General features: G+C 46.1%; 1 protein-coding gene across 28 annotated transcripts in view; it reads left to right on the top strand.

Annotated features, from left to right (window-relative positions):
- The window catches only part of CACNA1D (calcium voltage-gated channel subunit alpha1 D), a 326154-nt gene that overhangs the window by 224270 nt on the left and 83690 nt on the right, over window positions 1-18194 (top strand). For 20 of the 28 annotated variants that reach the window (XR_012431265.1, XR_012431267.1, XR_012431266.1 and 17 more), the window contains exons 10-16: window positions 7467-7554; window positions 7823-7882; window positions 8904-8930; window positions 11470-11630; window positions 12590-12815; window positions 12947-13154; window positions 16047-16167. Coding sequence is in view for 25 of the 28 variants with exons in the window: in XM_005547395.5 (XP_005547452.1) it covers window positions 7467-7554; window positions 7823-7882; window positions 8904-8930; window positions 11470-11630; window positions 12590-12815; window positions 12947-13154; window positions 16047-16167 (891 nt within the window). In the remaining 3 variants the exon portion in view is untranslated. The remainder of the gene's footprint in view (window positions 1-7466; window positions 7555-7822; window positions 7883-8903; window positions 8931-11469; window positions 11631-12589; window positions 12816-12946; window positions 13155-16046; window positions 16168-18194) is intronic. The other 8 variants (XM_005547396.5, XM_005547398.5, XM_074032481.1 and 5 more) reach the window with 1 other exon arrangement.

The raw sequence follows: 18194 nt of genomic DNA on the forward strand, positions 1-18194 counted from the left end.
AGCAGGAAATAGTGTCATGGACATAAGGAAGAATGTCTTTAAAGACTGATGTAGGGATATAGCTCTGGAGAGGTTACCAAAGGGAGATAAATGATTTCTGTCCCCAGAAAAGAAAACACCCCCCTTGGTTCTGCCTTCCTGAATGCAGGCTTGGGCCTTGTGATTCTCTAAGGATTCTTGTGGCTTCTCCACTGTCTTTCTGAGATCTGCAGGGAGAGGAAGCAGGCTGACACGTTTAAGGAACTTTATATTGAGTGGGAATGGCTTTTTATTGACTGAAATACCTGGGGACTCAGGAAGGACCTGACCCTGCTGGCACCAGGTGGGGCAGGAGCCGTCATATGGGCGCTGGGCTGTCCCTGTCCCTGGACACACGGAGATAGTTACTGTCTGGGCATAATTCTTGCTTGAGACATGGAAACCTTGGTCTGGCCTTGACCCACATTCTCCAAGAAAAGCCTGGCTTCTTTACAGCAGCAAGAGGCTGTTACCCTGTGGTGGCCTAATGTGTCACTACTATCATGTGCATGTGCCTTTAGGGGGTGTGTGGGCCGCTTCTGGATTTGGCAGGCCTGTACGTCGTGGTACTGCTCATATTTGTCATGAAAATAAGATGAAAACACAAGATCTAGGTGTCAGGTACCCTGTCCCCTAGGAAGGCAGTCACAACTCAGCCACTGCTCAGTTGTCCAGCCTCACCCCCTACCCTTTCCTTTGAAAAGAACGAGAAGCTTTAGGCTGCTTGGAGGTGGAAGGAAATGCTAAAAGAAATTCCTGAGTGTGCAAGAAAGCCCATCCTGTGGAGAACAGAAGAACGAGGCTCTGAGGCCAAAGACATCTGTGAATTATACTGCTAATGGGACAGGTTCTAGAAGGAGACCGGAGGGCTCTGGGCTCAGTTGGATGTGTGGCAAGCCTTCCCTTTGGGGTGCCTTGACTGGAGGACTGGGGCTTTCCTGTGACACCCTGAGGCCTCTGGGGAGTTACTGCTTCCTGTGCTGTATCCCATTCTCTGGGACATTCTGCATGCAGAGAACTTGGACTCAGTTCTCCTGGGCAGGCCGCTGGCTGGACCCCTGGCTCCCCTCCTGAGGGTGGTGGGCAGGGGCTCACTTCTTCTGCCCTCCCCTCCTTGCAGAGCTGGGGGAATGCAAGGGAAACCCCCTGGTAGATGGTAGTAAAACCAGCCAGCGTGTGGGCGTTTCTGCCTTCCTGCAGTTATAGCAGGTCAGAGGTAAATAGATCTTAGAGATGATACTGTCCTATAGCTCATCTTACAGATCTGGTAGCCAAGCGTAGGGGAAAAGAGGCCCTTGTCCCCTTGTCACCTGATGATAAGAACCAGGCTCTCCTGACATTTCTTCCATCATTTTTGACCTCATCGGCCTCTACCACTGAAGGTTGATCTGAGATTTTGCTATACCTGTTAATGGTGAACATAATTTTGAGGCTGCCTGCTTAGACCCACACATAAACTCATTTGCTCTGTGTGTGTGTGTGTGTGTGTGTGTGTGTGTGTGTGTGTGATTTGCCTCTGAATTCACAAGCCTGACACATTTGGCTGAGATGAATGTCGTCCTTCAGCATGAGAGTAGATGGATAAATGTCTACACCTTGGTGAAAGTGCTAGTTGTGCTGGGCTGAGAAGCAGCCGATTTCTCTGGTTTACTGTGTGTGGTATTGCCCATGATGGCATCTGGCCCAGTACAAGATCTTAAAGAGAAGCGCCATGACCCACATCCACAGAGAGTGCTCCAAGTAGGGGCCTGGCCCGGCTGCCCATGCTGCAAAGGCCTTGGAAACTCTAATTACAATCTGGGACGTGCAGGGCTGCTGTCTGCCACCATCCACTCACCCCCAATGGCACCCAGGGCCCCACCTCAGTCCACCACACTCTAAGCCTAAGGGTTTGCCCTGGAGCTCTTCCCAGAGATCCCAATGCCTGGAATAGATTGCAAAATTTAGGCCTTGAGCTTCCCCGGATTTCCAGCAGGCAAATTGTAGTGCCAGCATCCTCTCACAGGTCACAGGCTTTCCTAAGGCTTGGTTTTTCCCAGACTCACTGAAAGTAGTTTTTAAATTTATATAAAAAATAAACTCTAACAAAGCTCTAACATTCCAGTTTCCTGGAATGTGCCATGGAGGAGGCTTCACAGCTTGTTCCTGTGCAGATGGCCCCTGGTGCTTATTTCTACGGTAGGGGACTGGCACTTGTCGGCAATGTGGGGAGGTCTGAGGGGTCTGCCTGCACCCCTAATAAGGCCTAGCCACTTGTCAGCAATTAACACTGAGTCCCTGCTGAAGGGGACAAGGCCATCACCTAAATGGGGGAGTCACAATGCTATGGAAGCCAGTTAGGAGAAGCCCATGTGTTCCAGTAATTTGCCCATGGCTTTACCTACATGAGTTTTTTTTTTTTTTTTTTTTTTTTTGAGACGGAGTCTCACTCAATCGCTGGTCGCCCAGGCTGGAGTGCAGTGGCGCAATCTCGGCTCACTGCAAGCTCCGCCTCCCGGGTTCATGCCATTCTCCTGCCTCAGCCTCCCAAGTAGCTGGGACTACAGGCACCTGCCACCATGCCCAGCTAATTTTTTGCGTTTTTAGTAGAGACGGGGTTTCACTGTGTTAGCCAGGATGGTCTCCATCTCCTGACCTCGTGATCCGCCCGCCTCGGCCTCCTAAAGTGCTGGGATTACAGGCGTGAGCCACCGCGCCCAGCCACCTATATGAGTTTTTATGACTCTTTCTGTTTGGATTTTTATAAAAGCCCAGTCGTCACCAGTACAGCTTGATTTTTGTACTATCCTCGGTCACTGGGCTGATATCCTGTAAGTGATCTGGTTATATGCCAGATTTTGAGCGGTTAATAAAGGTCATCAGAATAGTAAACCAGCACTGGTAGATAATAGACCCGTTTGGCTTTTTGGAACTTTTTGATTTGTGGAATTTTAAGTATCAAACACCAAAATATATACCAGTATATTTAAGTATGTACCCAAACCACCGTACATACTTGAAAAGAGCGGTGAGCAGAAGTCAGGAGAGATCTCTCAGTCTCAGCTGCGTGTCCCAGGGCATTTTGGCCAGTTCTCTCCTTTGAGAAATCAAGAGTTTGTTCATATACTCTCAGAAGCCCCTTCTGGTTCTAACAGTCTATGATTCTTCTGTCCTTATTTTTAGAAAACATAGATGAGATCCTATTGGGACTAAAAGAAGGGAAAGTCGTATCAATTTATTAACATTAAAAAAATGAATGCCTAATGCAAGTGAAGGGTAAAATGTTTTATTTTTAATAAACAAGGTCTTTGTTATAGCCACTGAGCCTGATCTTTTCAAATATTTTTGGAAAAGGGAACGCTCTCTGTCCTGTGGTAGGGAGTAAGTAGCTGGAGAAGATAGGCTGCCAGGGCTCTGGTCAGAGCATATTTCCTCGCTCAGATTTAGGGGCTGGATCAAGGTCTGTTTCGAGGACCAAATGAGGTCTCCAATTTCTAGCGTAGGCACTGTCCTCTTCCTTTTCCGTCTGCCTCCACTTCTCCTCAACCCTGGCAACATCTTTCTGGGATATATTTATTTCTTATGTGCTGTGGCTCTTTAGGTGTCAAACAGCTATGACAGGAGAAGTTGCTATGCCTACACAAGGCAAAGTTAGACAATAACTCAGCTAAAGACAGAGAAGATACAAACCTTTGCCCACTTTTTGATGGGGTTGTTTGTTTTTATCTTGTAAATTTGTTTGAGTTCTTTGTAGGTTCTGGATATTAGCCCTTTGTCAGATGAGTAGTTTGCAAAAATTTTCTCCCATTCTGTAGGTTGCCTGTTCACTCTGATGGTAGTTTCTTTTGCTGTGCAGAAGTTCTTTAGTTTAATTAGATCCCATTTGTCAATTCTGGCTTTTGTTGCCATTGCTTTTGGTGTTTTAGACATGAAGTCCTTGCCCATGCCTATGTCCTGAATGGTACTGCCTAGGTTTTCTTCTAGGGTTTTTATAGTTTTAGGTCTAACGTTTAAGTTTCTAATTTTACACTGTTGGTGGGACTGTAAACTAGTTCAACCATTGTGGAAGACAGTGTGGCGATTCCTCAAGGATCTAGAACTAGAAATACCATTTGACCCAGCCATGCCATTACTGGGTATGTACCCAAAGGATTATAAATCATGCTGCTATAAAGACACATGCACATATATGTTTATTGCAGCACTATTCACAATAGCAAAGAATTGGAACCAACCCAAATGTCCATCAATGACAGACTGGATTAAGAAAATGTGGCACATATACACCATGGAATATTATGCAGCCATAAAAAGGATGAGTTCATGTCCTTTGCAGGGACATGGATGCAGCTGGAAACCATCATTTTCAGCAAACTATCACAAGGACAGAAAACCAAACATTGCATGTTCTCACTCATAGGTGGGAATTGAACAATGAGAACACTTGGACACAGGGAGGGGAACATCACGCACTGGGACCTGTTGTCGGGTCGGGGGAGGGGGGAGGGATAGCATTAGGAGAAATACCTAATGTAAATGACAAGTTAATGGGTGCAGCACACCAACATGGCACATGTATACATATGTAACAAACCTGCATGTTGTGCACATATACCCTAGAACTTAAAGTATAATTAAAAAAAAAAAAAAGAAGATACAAACCAAGAGTGATAGCCAAAGCTGATTCAGAGGTATGGAAGATTGCTCACACTAGATTCGTCTGTGCGATGATGAAAGTGGCCAGGGCAAAGTGACACTAGATTGGTCACTTTGCTTCCGGGGAGCTCCAGGAGAGCTTTTGTGAGATGATGGAGTTAACATGTGTGGGCCTCACTGATCATCGAGCCCTGGGGACCCAGCACCCTGCATGCCTCATCTCATTCTTATCCTTTCACAGATGAGGAAATGGAGGTGTACAGAAGTCAGGTCACAAACACGGGGCTATACTTAGATCCGGCCAACCTGTGCACCTGCTGTCAGCCACCATCCCAACCCAGCTGAAGGACAGTCAGCTCAGAGAGCAGGAGGACCCTGCCTCGCCCTCAATGGAGCCCTGGCACAGTGCTGCGAGACTATCTTCCCTCTTTGTTGCTGTTTGGGGAGTTTGGTTTTACTTCTTGTCTTTCCCCTCAATTAGTCTAGGGAGCAACTAGAATATTTCATACACTAATAGCTGGCAGGGAGCCAGAAATGCTAACTGATGACCCCGTTCCCATAGAAAATATGTAATTTATCTGTTTCAATCAGGTTGTTTTTAAAATGAAGCTTTAGGATTGAAATGCTGCGACTGTACTGATACCAGCATGAGACACGACTCCAGAGATTAAAAAGCCACAAAGACTTAGTCTGTTCAGAAGTTTGCTCTTTTGAAAATAATGACTAATGTTCCAACATGATTAATATTAGAACTATGAGACAGCAAACTGTTAAAGATGGAAATGATCCTCAAGATTGTGAAGTTCACACCACCATTTTAGAGACAGGAAAGTGAAGGCTGGAGAGAGGCAGCCCATTGCCCAAGAGACTCAGAAAACAGACCCAGGACTGTGGGTTCCCCACATCGTACTGCCCTTGCTTCCTGGTCCCCTCAGTCACTGCAGTAACCACCAAGGAAAACGCTGCACAGAACTGACACATGGTCAGATGTCAAAAGGATCTCCCACTGTGATTTTCTTTGTTGGATTTTACAATCTCCTAGCCTTTCTGCTGAATCAGAGTGGGGAATAGTCGAGGAGAATTGCATGAATAGCTTCTTGTGTGTCTGTGTGTGTTAATGGAGTTTTTTTTTTTTTTTGGTTTTTCCATGATTAGATTTGGTTTTTTGTTTGTTTTTGTCCAGTTTTTTTGTTTGTTTGTTTTTGCATGAAATAATGAAAAAGTAAATCAAGGTTTGTAATTGGTTTCTTTTGACTTAGGAGAGAAGAAAATTATTCCATGAGAGTACCAGCGATGTAACATGAGTCTATAATTTTACTCACTTGGTCTTAACTTTTGACACCCTTGCCTCAGTGTTCCTGGGCATGGCTGTGGAAGCTCCCGTGCAGGCAGGCTCAGTTCCTCGGGCACTCACAAGCGGAACAGATCAGGGATCTTCTTTGGTATCCTCAAAAAACTTACTTCTCAGACCACTGGATTCCTTGAGCCAGGTTCCACCTATATCCCTGTTGTTACCTTTATGAAGTCTAGTATGAGCAAGCTGGGCAGAACACAGCCCCCTGCGCAGAGCTGCCTGATACAGCTCCTTTCCCTCTGAGCCTGGGCTGGGCCTCAGAATCTTTGCCATAGGGCTTCCAACCCACTACCAGTATTTGCAGATGAAACTTGAGGCATCCTTGCTAATGGGAGCCACATGGGTCGAGCCCACGGGCCAAGCTTTCCTGCTGACACCATACGGTCTGTAAAAACAGTCACTACAGTTCAAAGCCATGCCTCAGGAAAAAGGAAGTACACGTGGATTCTCTTCGGTGACTTCCTCTTTTACCTCTGCCCCCCGCAGAATTAATTATTCTTTACTCTGGAACCTCCTGCACAGACCCCTGAGGTAGCTCTCTTCACAGCTAATGGAAGTGAGCCGGGGGCTGCCTGTTCCTCACCCCTGTTCCAGGTGGGTGGGGTGCTATGTGCCCTCTTTGTGCCCCCACCCTCCTCCACTGCCTGGGCTCCAGCCTGTGTTCATGATGTTTATGGGGTTGAATCAAGTGGATGAGAAAAGACGCTCATGCACCAGATGGTGGCCCTGGGTGGCCCCTGGACCTCCACACTCTAGTGGGCGTGTTTCCCCATTTCCTCCACTTCCGCTCAGGATCCTGCCATGGAGAAGTGGGACGGGCCCAGAGACCCCAGTCGCATTGGAACCAGAGTCAACCTTGCCCTCTGCTCACTGGTTGATAAAAACCTTCTTCTCTCACCCGTAACGCTCTAGTTTCTTGGCGCTCTAGGGCCAGCTTACTGGGTAAGAACTTTCTGCGTATTGGCTTCACAAGCTCAGCACAACTTCAGCATCAGGTAAAACAGCAAAAAAAAAAAAAAAATAGAGTTGTTAACTCTAAAAAATGTTGTGCATGGTACCTACATGCACCTTTTGGGGCAAGCAAAGATGTACCTGTAAAGTACATTTTGGTGGCTTCTCAGTGTGATCCCAGAGATGAGGAGTATAAAGTGGTGCTATACCCAGCCACAGGATTCACTTTGATCCCTTGGCTTCCTTTCTTGGAAATGTCTAGGTGGATAGAATGTCCTCCTGGAGGGGGACTCTGTGCTTTCCCTACAGGCCATGGGCACAGAGGCTCACCTGCGGTGGAGAGGCCTGGCTCCCTGGCACTCCCTTAGCCCAGCTGAGCCTCTGAGGGCCCTCGTCGCCCTCCTCCTGGGTTCCAGAGGTCTGCCTGGTGGCAGAGGCTCCCACCTGGCCTGCTCCCAGGCATGCAGCGTGCCCCGCATGCTCTCTGAAGCCCTTCTTCTCCCCACAGCTAGCATGCCCACCAGTGAGACTGAGTCTGTGAACACAGAGAACGTCAGCGGCGAAGGCGAGACCCGAGGCTGCTGTGGAAGTCTCTGGTGAGTGTGGGGAGCACTCGCCCTCCTTCGCTTCCTATTGTCTCAGAGAAGCAGGTGGTGAGGAAGATGGCCCAGGCTGCAGCAGAGCCCCGGGCCATCGCCTTGGGTGTGGCGGGCGGGAAGGCTTCTCGTACCCCTTGCCACACTTCCTCCTGTGCCAGGGCTATCCCTTCTGCACACCCCCTCCTGGCATTTGACATGCCTCTTCCTGTAAGTAGAGCCCGTGAAGAGTGTGGTGGTTAACCCGGCCACCTGCTGTGTCCATTAGGTGCTGGTGGAGACGGAGAGGCGCGGCCAAGGCGGGGCCCTCTGGGTGTCGGCGGTGGGGGTAAAGGCCTGATTCTGCTTCCAGCCTGGGTTTGGCATTTGTGCTTTTGAAGAAGAGCTTCTGTGGCAGAGTTGCTGACTAGAATGTGCTACGTATTGAAGTTTTCCTTTGCTCGTGGGACCTTCCTAACCTCAGGCCTGGCGGTTAGATGGCGAGGCCCTGCCTTCTCGGTGCCTGGCACTTTTTCCCTGGAGCCCTGCACCAGCCTCTGCTCCTGATGGAAGGCACCATTGCATTAACACTCACTGGCTTTTTCTAGATGATTTGGGCTGCGGCAGCTGGCGGGGCGGGGGGTGGCTGGGGGGACCAGCAGTGTAGAATGTGCTGGGCACTGCCTGCTGTGGGGGAGCCCTGTGCAGTTTGGTTTTGTTTGCTGCTTGCTGGTATCCTTCAGGTCTTATCTCTGTAAAGTGCAGGTATCATTTTTAAGAGAACTCAATCTTACTCTTGGCTGAGTTTCATAAAAATGATGTGTTATGGGCAGAATATGCAACCCTTTGTGAAGTGATTTTGCCTCCATTCTCTTGCTCTGCCCTCTCTGAGACATCATGAAGCAGACAGAGAATGGGTTTGTCATCCCCATTTTACGGATGAGAACGCTGAGGCCCAAGAAGACATGCTGCTTTCCCATACTCCCCCAGTGGGAGAATGGCAGCGCTGGGACTCCTAGTGCAGTGCTCCTTCTGTGGTAGTAGCAGCAAATGCTGCTGTTGAGATGAGTGGCAGGAGAGACTCTGCTGCCTTCATTTTGGCCCCTGCATCGCTGCCTGCTGCCAGGGCCCGCAGGGAATCTGGCTGAGTCTTCCCTGACCTGGGCCTCGAGGATGCTCGGTCTGCTTCTCTGGCCCTGGCAGCACCCCGATTTCTGCTCTGGCCTTGCCCCCGCTGGCCTGCTGTGGTAACCAGGGGTGCTAAGTCCAGGCTGTATGCATGGCTTTTATGATATCTCAGCTAAAATGATGGGGAGTGTGTGCTCAAGCCCTCGGAACCAGAATCTTAACACTTTTTGTCTTTCTTTCAGTCAAGCCATCTCAAAATCCAAACTCAGGTCAGTATCTTCTTTCTGTTTCTTCGTCAGCCTGTGTGTTGCCTTTGTATGCTCTCGCTTCTGAATTTTATGTAGAATTGCTCGGGACTTGAGTTTTCCTCTATGGGTTATAACATTGATACCGAATTGCAGTCAGTCAGTTGAATCCTATGAGCCTGCCTTAGGGGGCAGTGTAATTGGTGCCAAAAATCTCCCTCAAAACAAACCAACAAGACCCAGTAACGATTTTTGCCTCCCCGTTAATCCTCCTTATTCTCTGAGTCATTTCCCTAAGAGAGCTGCTGCTTGTCACTTTTCTGCTCAAAAGCTTTCCATAGAAAGGCAGTTCAAGAAGTCTCCCACGGTACTAGCATTTCTTGATGTGCATGCAGGTTACGTGTTCGGTTGGTAAAACTCGTTGAGCCATGTACCTATGATTTGTGTACTTTTCTGTCTGAGTGTTATTTTTCAACAAAAACATTTTCCTACTATATTATAAACACTAACTTAAAATAGACAAGGACCTAAATATAAAATATAAAATCATGAACATTCCAGAAAGAAAACGTAGGAGAAAGTCTTTGTGACCTTGAGTTAGGCAAAGGTTTCTTAAGATACAACACCCAGTATACTCTCTGTAACAGAAAACAAACAGATAAATTGGTCTTTGTCAAAATTAAACTTCTGTTCTTCAAAAGAAAATACAAAGGTAAACTTCAGACTTGGAGAAAAATATTTACAAAGAATATTTGATAAAGGACTGGTATCCCATATGTATAAAGATTAATACATAAAGAAGAGTGTCAATAATAGAAAAACCCAATAAAAAATGGGCAAATTTTTAATAGTCATTTCACCAGAGAAGAGATGTGGATGGCAAATAAGCACATGAAATGACCATCAGTTGTTACAAAAATGCACATTCAAATCACAGTTGGATACCACTACACGCCTATTAGAGTGAATCAGATTTAAATATCTGACAATGCCAGGTTCTGACAAGGATGCTGATTGGTGGGAACTTTCATACAATGTTGGTGGACGTGTCAAATGACACAGCCGTTAAAAAAATAGTTTGGTAGTTCCTCATAAAGTTTAAACATATATTTACTGTGTTTATATTTGGCCTAGACATCCTGCTTCTAAGGTGTTTGTATAAGAGAAATGAAGATATATGCACATACAAAGTTGTAACATGAATGTTTATACCAGTTTTATTCATACTTACCCCAAGCTGGAAATAACCCAAAGGTCCATCAAATGTAAATGGGTAGGCACGCTGTGGTTCACCAGTGTAATAGAGTACTAGTTTGTGTCTGCCGAGTTTTGCGTCCCAGGAGAAACCCAGCTGTGAGTGGGACAGTCTTTAGAGTCCTTAGTAGAGTTTTTCCACGCTGGCCAACATGTTAGAAGTTGCTCTTTCCATTGGAAACTGCACGGCAAGAGCAATAATAAAATGCACCTTGCTTGATCCAGGTTTTGGTAAAGAGTTAGCACAACTCTTTCTCTGCTCACTTCCTGGGTTACAGATTTTCTTTTTGCCTAGCAACACAGCTGAGTCAGCCGGGGCAGCTTGGGTAGCCTGGAGATTCCTCTTGACTCAGACCCCCAGAGGAAGTACCCCATTGTCGTTAGTGAGGCAGCACAGCCTGGAGAGGACTGATTTCACCAACTGGCCGGCCCTTTCATGGCATCTGGGTCGCTGAGCTGCAGCTCACGGCACACTTTACCAAACCATCCCCTTGTGGCAGGGAAGGTTTTCTAGGAGGAGATAAGCTAAGGGAGAAAATATTTTCTCTGATCACAAACAGGAACTGAAGGTGGGTGGAGGACATGCTACTTGTCTGTTTGGCTCAGCTCATTTTATTTTTATGAAAACACGATTCAATATTGGCTTTTCTCCTAAAGGTATATTTTGAGCATCACTAGTTAGAAAGGGCACCTGATGACTCAGTATGAAAATTCATGTCCTACTCAGCTTTGACAACTCTCCAGGCTCTGGAGGAACCTCAGAGATTTAAGAAAGGATTGAAAAGATGCTCTTTAAAAAAAAAAAAAAAAAAAACTAGCTTTGTAGCACTTTGCTGCCTGGTAAATTCTGTATGGTGATTGAGATGCTGCAAGAGATGTGTATAATAAGCGAAGTGGCTCTCTGCACTGATGGCATGAGCAGATCCACATCCCATATGGTGGATATAGGAACTGCATATGTGTGCAAGTATAGTTTTGCATCTGCACATGAATCTATGAATATTTAGATTTTCTAACCCACTTAAGGGCTGCATATGACAGATTCTGGAGTTATCTGTAAGCCATAAGGAAGGAAACTGATAGCATGATCAAGTCAATGTAATACTTTTAAAAGTCGCATTTTAAGACCAACATACTTTTTATTATGAGGTCTGTTAATTTCTGTGCCATTTGTGCTCATCTTTACTTCCTGCACTCCCACCCCAATCTGGACCTCCAGAGTGAAAGCCAAATTATCTCTCAATCCTATTTATTGGCTACTCAGATGCTGTATCTGTCATCTAGGGAGTAATGTTTGCTTGTCTTTCAGCCGACGCTGGCGTCGCTGGAACCGATTCAATCGCAGAAGATGTAGGGCCGCCGTGAAGTCTGTCACGTTTTACTGGCTGGTTATCGTCCTGGTGTTTCTGAACACCTTAACCATTTCCTCCGAGCACTACAATCAACCGGATTGGTTGACACAGATTCAAGGTACAAGCAGAGGCCATTCCTTTTTTGTTCTGAACTAGAGATTTCTGTGGCTGTCCAACTGCCATTTGGTCTTATCTGATCGCTGCACGATGAAGTATCAGAACGTTTCTAGTGAGGACAAACTTGGTAGAACCATCCAGACACAGCAACTACCGGAGCGAGGGTGCCGTCTGTGCCGCGTAGTGAAGCACCTTGGAGCTGCTTAATGCTGAGCATCTAATTGTCCTAACCCTGAGCCAACCTAGGACCGAGGATTCTCGGAGCTGGAAGGGACCTCATAACCCCTTCGCCCTGTGCTCATTGGGGAAGCTTCATTTTCCCCTGTAGTACTTGTGGCAGATGGTTTTGGTTCCCCTGCTTTGAATGCTCCAGCAGTGGAGTGTGGGACACTCATCCCCAGAGACAGCCCATTCTGGGTTTGACAGTTTTGAGCCTTTGAAAAGTCCTTCCTTTCATCCAGTCAAACCTGTTTCTCTCCACCCCTCCAGCCTGCTTGGTGGTATTTTCAGCTGTTGGAAATGACATTGATAGGTGACTGCTTCTGATATCGTCATGCCATAAACAAATTCAGACAGGTCTTTTTTGTGTGATTGAATGAAAAAATATGTATAACCTGATGGTGTCAATGCAGAATCGTAGGCTTTTAGGGCTGGAAGGTGTCAAGGATTATGTGATGAGCTGCCCCTTCCCATTTTGTCATCAGTGACACTGAGACCTGGAGAAATCCAGTAACTTCTCCGGAGTCACATACCTAGCTAGTAGCAGAAGCAGGACCAAAGCCTGGTGGACAGACTGTCCACGCAAAGGCCACGTTTCTGTCCTGGGTGAGGTAGTGAAGAGAGAGACAAGGTATTGGCTTATTTCCTGTGGGGTCTGTTAGGGAGGGAGGTGTGAGGGTCAGGAGCCGTCTGAGTGTCTTACGGGAGACCCTGAAGATAGGTGCCCCTTTGTCTTTCCAGATATTGCCAACAAAGTCCTCTTGGCTCTGTTCACCTGCGAGATGCTGGTAAAAATGTACAGCTTGGGCCTCCAAGCATATTTCGTCTCTCTTTTCAACCGGTTTGATTGCTTCGTGGTGTGTGGTGGAATCACTGAGACAATCTTGGTGGAACTGGAAATCATGTCTCCCCTGGGGATCTCTGTGTTTCGGTGTGTGCGCCTCTTAAGAATCTTCAAAGTGACCAGGTAAGGAAATGTGGGTCCCACTGCAAATGTTTTATGAACAAGAGGCGGCGACCATCACGTCCCCGGGCAGGTGATGTTCTGCTCTGTCCCGCATGGGTGTTCTGAGCTCACACCCTCATCTTGACTTATAGGCACTGGACTTCTCTGAGCAACTTAGTGGCATCCTTGTTAAACTCCATGAAGTCCATCGCTTCGCTGTTGCTTCTGCTTTTTCTCTTCATTATCATCTTTTCCTTGCTTGGGATGCAGCTGTTTGGCGGCAAGTTTAATTTTGATGAAACGCAAACCAAGCGGAGCACCTTTGACAATTTCCCTCAAGCACTTCTCACAGTGTTCCAGGTGAGTCCTCCCTCCATTCCCCGAAAAGCTTTGTGAGCAGCAGCTAAAACTCCTCTGCCTTCTTGTCTGCTCACACTCAGGAAGACAAAAGGACTCTATTTTTTTCATATCTGCCCTAATGATAGCCTGGTAAATTTTGTGTCATTTAAGTTATTTGTTCTGCATCATCCTCCAGCTATCTATGTTATGTGATGTAATTTTTTAAAAACTTCTAGCTACATTATAAAATAATTTTAAAAAATGTTTTTCACACTCAAGCTCTTCTCAGAAAACTTTTTGATTGATTTTGTGAGGTTTCTTTGAAATAGACTCTAAAATTCTTTTTTTCTTTGCTACTTTTTGTTGGCAGGCCGGTTTATAATCCTAGTTATAATAGATTTACACAAGAAGCGAATTCTCATGCCTCTATGCTTTGGTGTGTAGTTGGAGGAATCAGAGTGGTAGGAACTGTGACAGCCATTGGCCCTTCTGTCCTCCTCCTGGTACGCAGTGAGGACACACAGATTCTGAGGGTGCCTGTCCTGTGAGGCCTCTGCAGGCAGTGGTGAGAAGGAAACGGTGGTTGCAGAGAGGCACCGATGGCTCTGCCGCTCAGAGCAGCAGCACACGCTCCCCTGATTCTAAGCTGAGGTGCTCAGAACCCTCCTCCTTGGACGGGGTCTGATGGATAAGTTTAAAAGATCCACCTGTCCTCATTGCTTTTCCCGTGTGATGAGAGCTGCAGAGCCCTGCCAGAGAGGAAAGGCAGCAGACAGCTGGGTCCTGTGGTGGCCCTTTCCATGCCCAGCTCTCTGCCGTGGATGAGTCACTTACCCATTTCTGAAGAAATCCAGAGACCAAAGGGAATGATCTGGACAATTCTTTCCCACCTGGTCATTTTGAGACATATATAATCTACTGTAAGCCATAGTTTTGTTGTTTGAATTATACTTAAATTTTGGCTGCTAATCAGCCATTCTTTTTTAAAAAATTTTTTCTTTCAGAGAAACTGTTGTCTTTTTTTTTTTTTTGGTAATGCATGCATATGGCACAAAATTCTAATGTTACAAATGAATAATAATTCTCCCAGCCAGCCACAAATTTCCTCTTCTAGGAAGCAACCACCATTAAACAGTTTCTTGTGAATTCTTAGATCTACATTTTCTGATAGCTACAACTCAGTTAAGCTACCTATAGGTGACTTTCCACAGACAGGAGCTCACTCGACGTGCTGTTTTGCATCTTGCTTTTATCTCTTCAAGTGTCCTCAAGAGCCTTCCTGCTTGGTCCATAAAAGGCTGCCCCTCCTTCGAAATGCTGTATCCATGCAGTGGTACAGATGTGCCATTGTTCATGTGACCAGTCCCTTGCTGACAAGCATTTAGTTCTGTCCGGTCTTGGCCCACATAAACAGGGCTCCGGTAGGTGATCCTGAACACGCGTCAGAGGGCACATGTATTGGCTGTAGATCTGTGGGACAAACTCCCAGAAATGGAATTGCTGCTTTAGAGGGTGTGTCCATTTTAAATGTTGAAACCCTTGCCCAAGTGCTCTCCTTATGGTTGTATTAGCTCATTCTCTTCACACTGCCCATTGCCTCACTGCCTCTCCCCTCAGTGGAGAGCATGCTTTGGGATGCCCATCAGATAGGTGAAAATGGCGTTTCATTGTACTTTTAACAGATACTCCTCTTATCAGGAGTGAAGTTGAACATGTTTTCATATGACTCAGAGCCATCAGTAGTGCCTTTTCTGTGAATTACTTTATCTTTTCAAATCATTTGCCCATTTTTGTTTGGTTGTGATCCATAACAGTTTAAATTTTAAAAACATATAGTTCAGATTGAAGATAAAGGAGCTCTGTCTGTCGTTGGAAGAGAGCATTTTTTTTTTTTCACTACTGTTCTTGTTCATCTGATTCTATTTCATCATGGATTGAATTATCAAGTACGATCAGCAGAGAAGATTAAATTTCAGGTCATTGGTGATATCTACTCTTAAGGTAGTTTTGTAAATTTACATGAGACATTTAGAATTTCCTGCTTCTGTAATTTCATAGGTATAATTATCCATTTCCACAGTTGATGGACTATGTGAAATGCTATGTAGCCGTTAAAAGAACGAGGTGCACCTTCTGACACAGAGGGTCTCCAGAGTATGTTGTTGAATGAAAAAACAAGCCAGTTGCAGAAAACTTTGCATAGCATGAAACGCTTTATGTCTGAAAACTCAGAGAAGACACCTAGTGCTTGTTTTCTTTGTTTGTAAACGTTTTTAAATCCGTAGTCGAAGGTTCCAGAGAGACACAGAAAGAGCATGCTTTCTGGAGAAGGGACCAAAACTGCGCTGGGGTGTAATGAAAAAGCACATGAGTCTTGGCTGGGTGCAGTGGCTCACACCTGTAATCCCAGCACTTTGGGAGGCCAAGGTGGGCAGAACACTTGAGGTCAGGAGTTCGAGACCAGCCTGGCCAACATGGTGTAACACTGTCTCTACTAAACATATAAAAATTAGCCAAGTGTGGTGGTGGTCGCCTGTGATCCCAGCTACTTGAAAGGCTGCGGCAGGAGAGTCACTTGAAACGGGGAGGTGGAGGTTGCAGTGAGCCGAGATCAAGTCACTGCACTCCATCCTGGTGATAGAGCAAGACTCCATCTCAAAAACAAACAGACAAACAAAACATAAGTCTTAAGTATAAGGTTTTTTTTTTTTTCACTCCAAGAATTAACTTATCTATTTGTGTAGTTAAAAAACAATGTTTTAGAAATTCCATGGGATAACAGATGGATTTGTTCAGTGCAAACCGGACTGTGAAAGGCAGCTTAAACCAGATCTAGGCAGCCACCGAGGGGCTCTGGAGAGCGACTGCCATTTGTGAATCCACCTGCTGGCTGATACCCGTTTGCCTTCTCAGATCCTGACAGGCGAAGACTGGAACGCTGTGATGTACGATGGCATCATGGCTTACGGGGGCCCGTCCTCTTCAGGAATGATCGTCTGCATCTACTTCATCATCCTCTTCATTTGTGGTAACTGTATCCTTCAAGCTGACCAGGCTTTGTTGTTGCAGTCGTTATCTGGTTTTGTTTTTCTTCCTCTGGATTTCTCTGTGGTGATGGTGGTGGTAGTAGTTGTGGCAGGGAGGTGAATGCCTTTACCTTATTAGCTCAATATCTGCTTTTCTTCCATGCTGCTGGGGGACAGCATCCTGTAAGCAGAATTCCAGAGAGGCTTTGAGGGATGCATTCTGGCTAAGATAAGCAAGCCCAGGGAAGGAGCGTGAGATAGCACATGTGCTGGTCCCAGAGGTCACTCAGTTTGGCATCATGTCTCCTGTACAGGTCCCGAGGGATGGCTGAGCACAAGGCCAGGTGGTTCTTTATGTTATAATTATCGGGAGCTTAGGCATCCATCTGTCACTTCCTAAGACCCTTCGTGACTGATGGGAGCCATCTTCGTGTACTGATCTATGCTCCCTGGGCTAATTTCACTTTGCTGATCTGTCCATCTTTGGGGATCAAGTGTCCATTGGCTAGCTGCTAAATCATGCTGCGTAACTTCTGTCTGCCTTACGTTACTCGTTTTCCCTGTCAAGAGGCACTCTCTAATTCTAGACCTGGAATTGGCCCTTGGATCTGTATTTACCTCATTCAGACCCTTCCTGATCCTGCAGCCTTTGGTTCTCGATGTTTTATCTCCAGGTCCTCCATGCTGAGCACCAGACCTGGTACACAGAGGCCTTTAATGAATGTTTGATGCATGAACGACATACACACAAGATACTACACCTGGGTCTTCACCCTTCCATTTTAAAAGGTCCTAATCTGGATTCTTCTTCTGAGGGGGCCCAGATCTCTGTAGGTGTTTCCTCCTTTATCTTGTCTGGCTCACTGATAAATTTTCTTCAGTGTGGTAACCTCAGTGCAAACCTGCCCGCTTTTCTACAAGGACAATGCTTTGTGCTATAAGGTATTTTATGAAAACCCCATCGTAACACATATACATCCTTCTAGTCCCTTGACTCAGCTCTAAGGCCCCCTCCACCAGAGCCACTCCTGCCCTGTCTCCCACCCAGAGAAGTTTCTTCCACCTCTGAGCTCCCCCTCAGATTTTATCCACATCTCTTACTGCCTGTAGGTTCTTCTGTCTACTGGATTTTTATTTATTTATTATTTTTTTAGAAGGAGTCTCACTCTATCACCCAGGCTGGAGTGCAGTGGTGTGATCTCAGCTCACTGCAACCTCTACCTCCTGGGTTCAAGTGATTCTCCTGCCTCAGGCTCCTGAGTAGATGGGATTACATGTGTGCACCACCATGTCCAGCTAATTTTTGTTTTTTTAATGGAGATGGGGTTTCTCCATGTTAACCAGGCCAGTCTGAAACTCCTGACCTCAGGTGATCCACCCACCTTGGCCTCCCAAAGTGCTGGGATTACAGAGCCACTGTGCCCAGCCTGTCTATTGGAATTTTGAGCGAGCATTCCTCCATCTCCCTAACTAGATGGATAAACTTCTTGAGTCAGGAATCTTTTTTGTATTCACATATCTCAGTAGAGTACAGGATCTTGCACATAGTTGGCCCTTGGTAAATGAATGGTCATTCTTTTCTTTTTCTGCTGTCCTCATGGTTGACTCTTTAGGCCACAACAACTTCCTGGACTTAAATCTGCGGAGAAATAGTCCCTGGTGGTTGTCTATGGTTGCATGTTGTTTTCTTTATAGCACGTGTGACTATATCAGAGGGGCTTAGGGAGCTGCTTATGCTCTGTCTTCCCCAACTAGAGTAGACATTCCAGTGTACGGTGTTTCTTCCCGTGCCCTCAGCACCCACGACAGTGCCTGGCACATTAGAGGTGCTTGATAGACCTTTTTGGATGAATTCCAGAGCGTGCCACTCTTTATGAGGGTCTGAGTAATACCTCTCAATGCAGATGATGGATTTTTCTCTGGGAAGTTGTTTGTTACAAGCTTGTAAGATCTTACTGTGGCTCATCACTCTGGATTTGCCTTCCACTACCCAAAGGAGTTGAGTGTCATTGCAAGACTAGAGAGATTATTGTTT

Source organism: Macaca fascicularis, chromosome 2 (genome assembly GCF_037993035.2).
Source record: "Macaca fascicularis isolate 582-1 chromosome 2, T2T-MFA8v1.1".
Classification (NCBI taxonomy): Eukaryota; Metazoa; Chordata; class Mammalia; order Primates; family Cercopithecidae; genus Macaca; species Macaca fascicularis.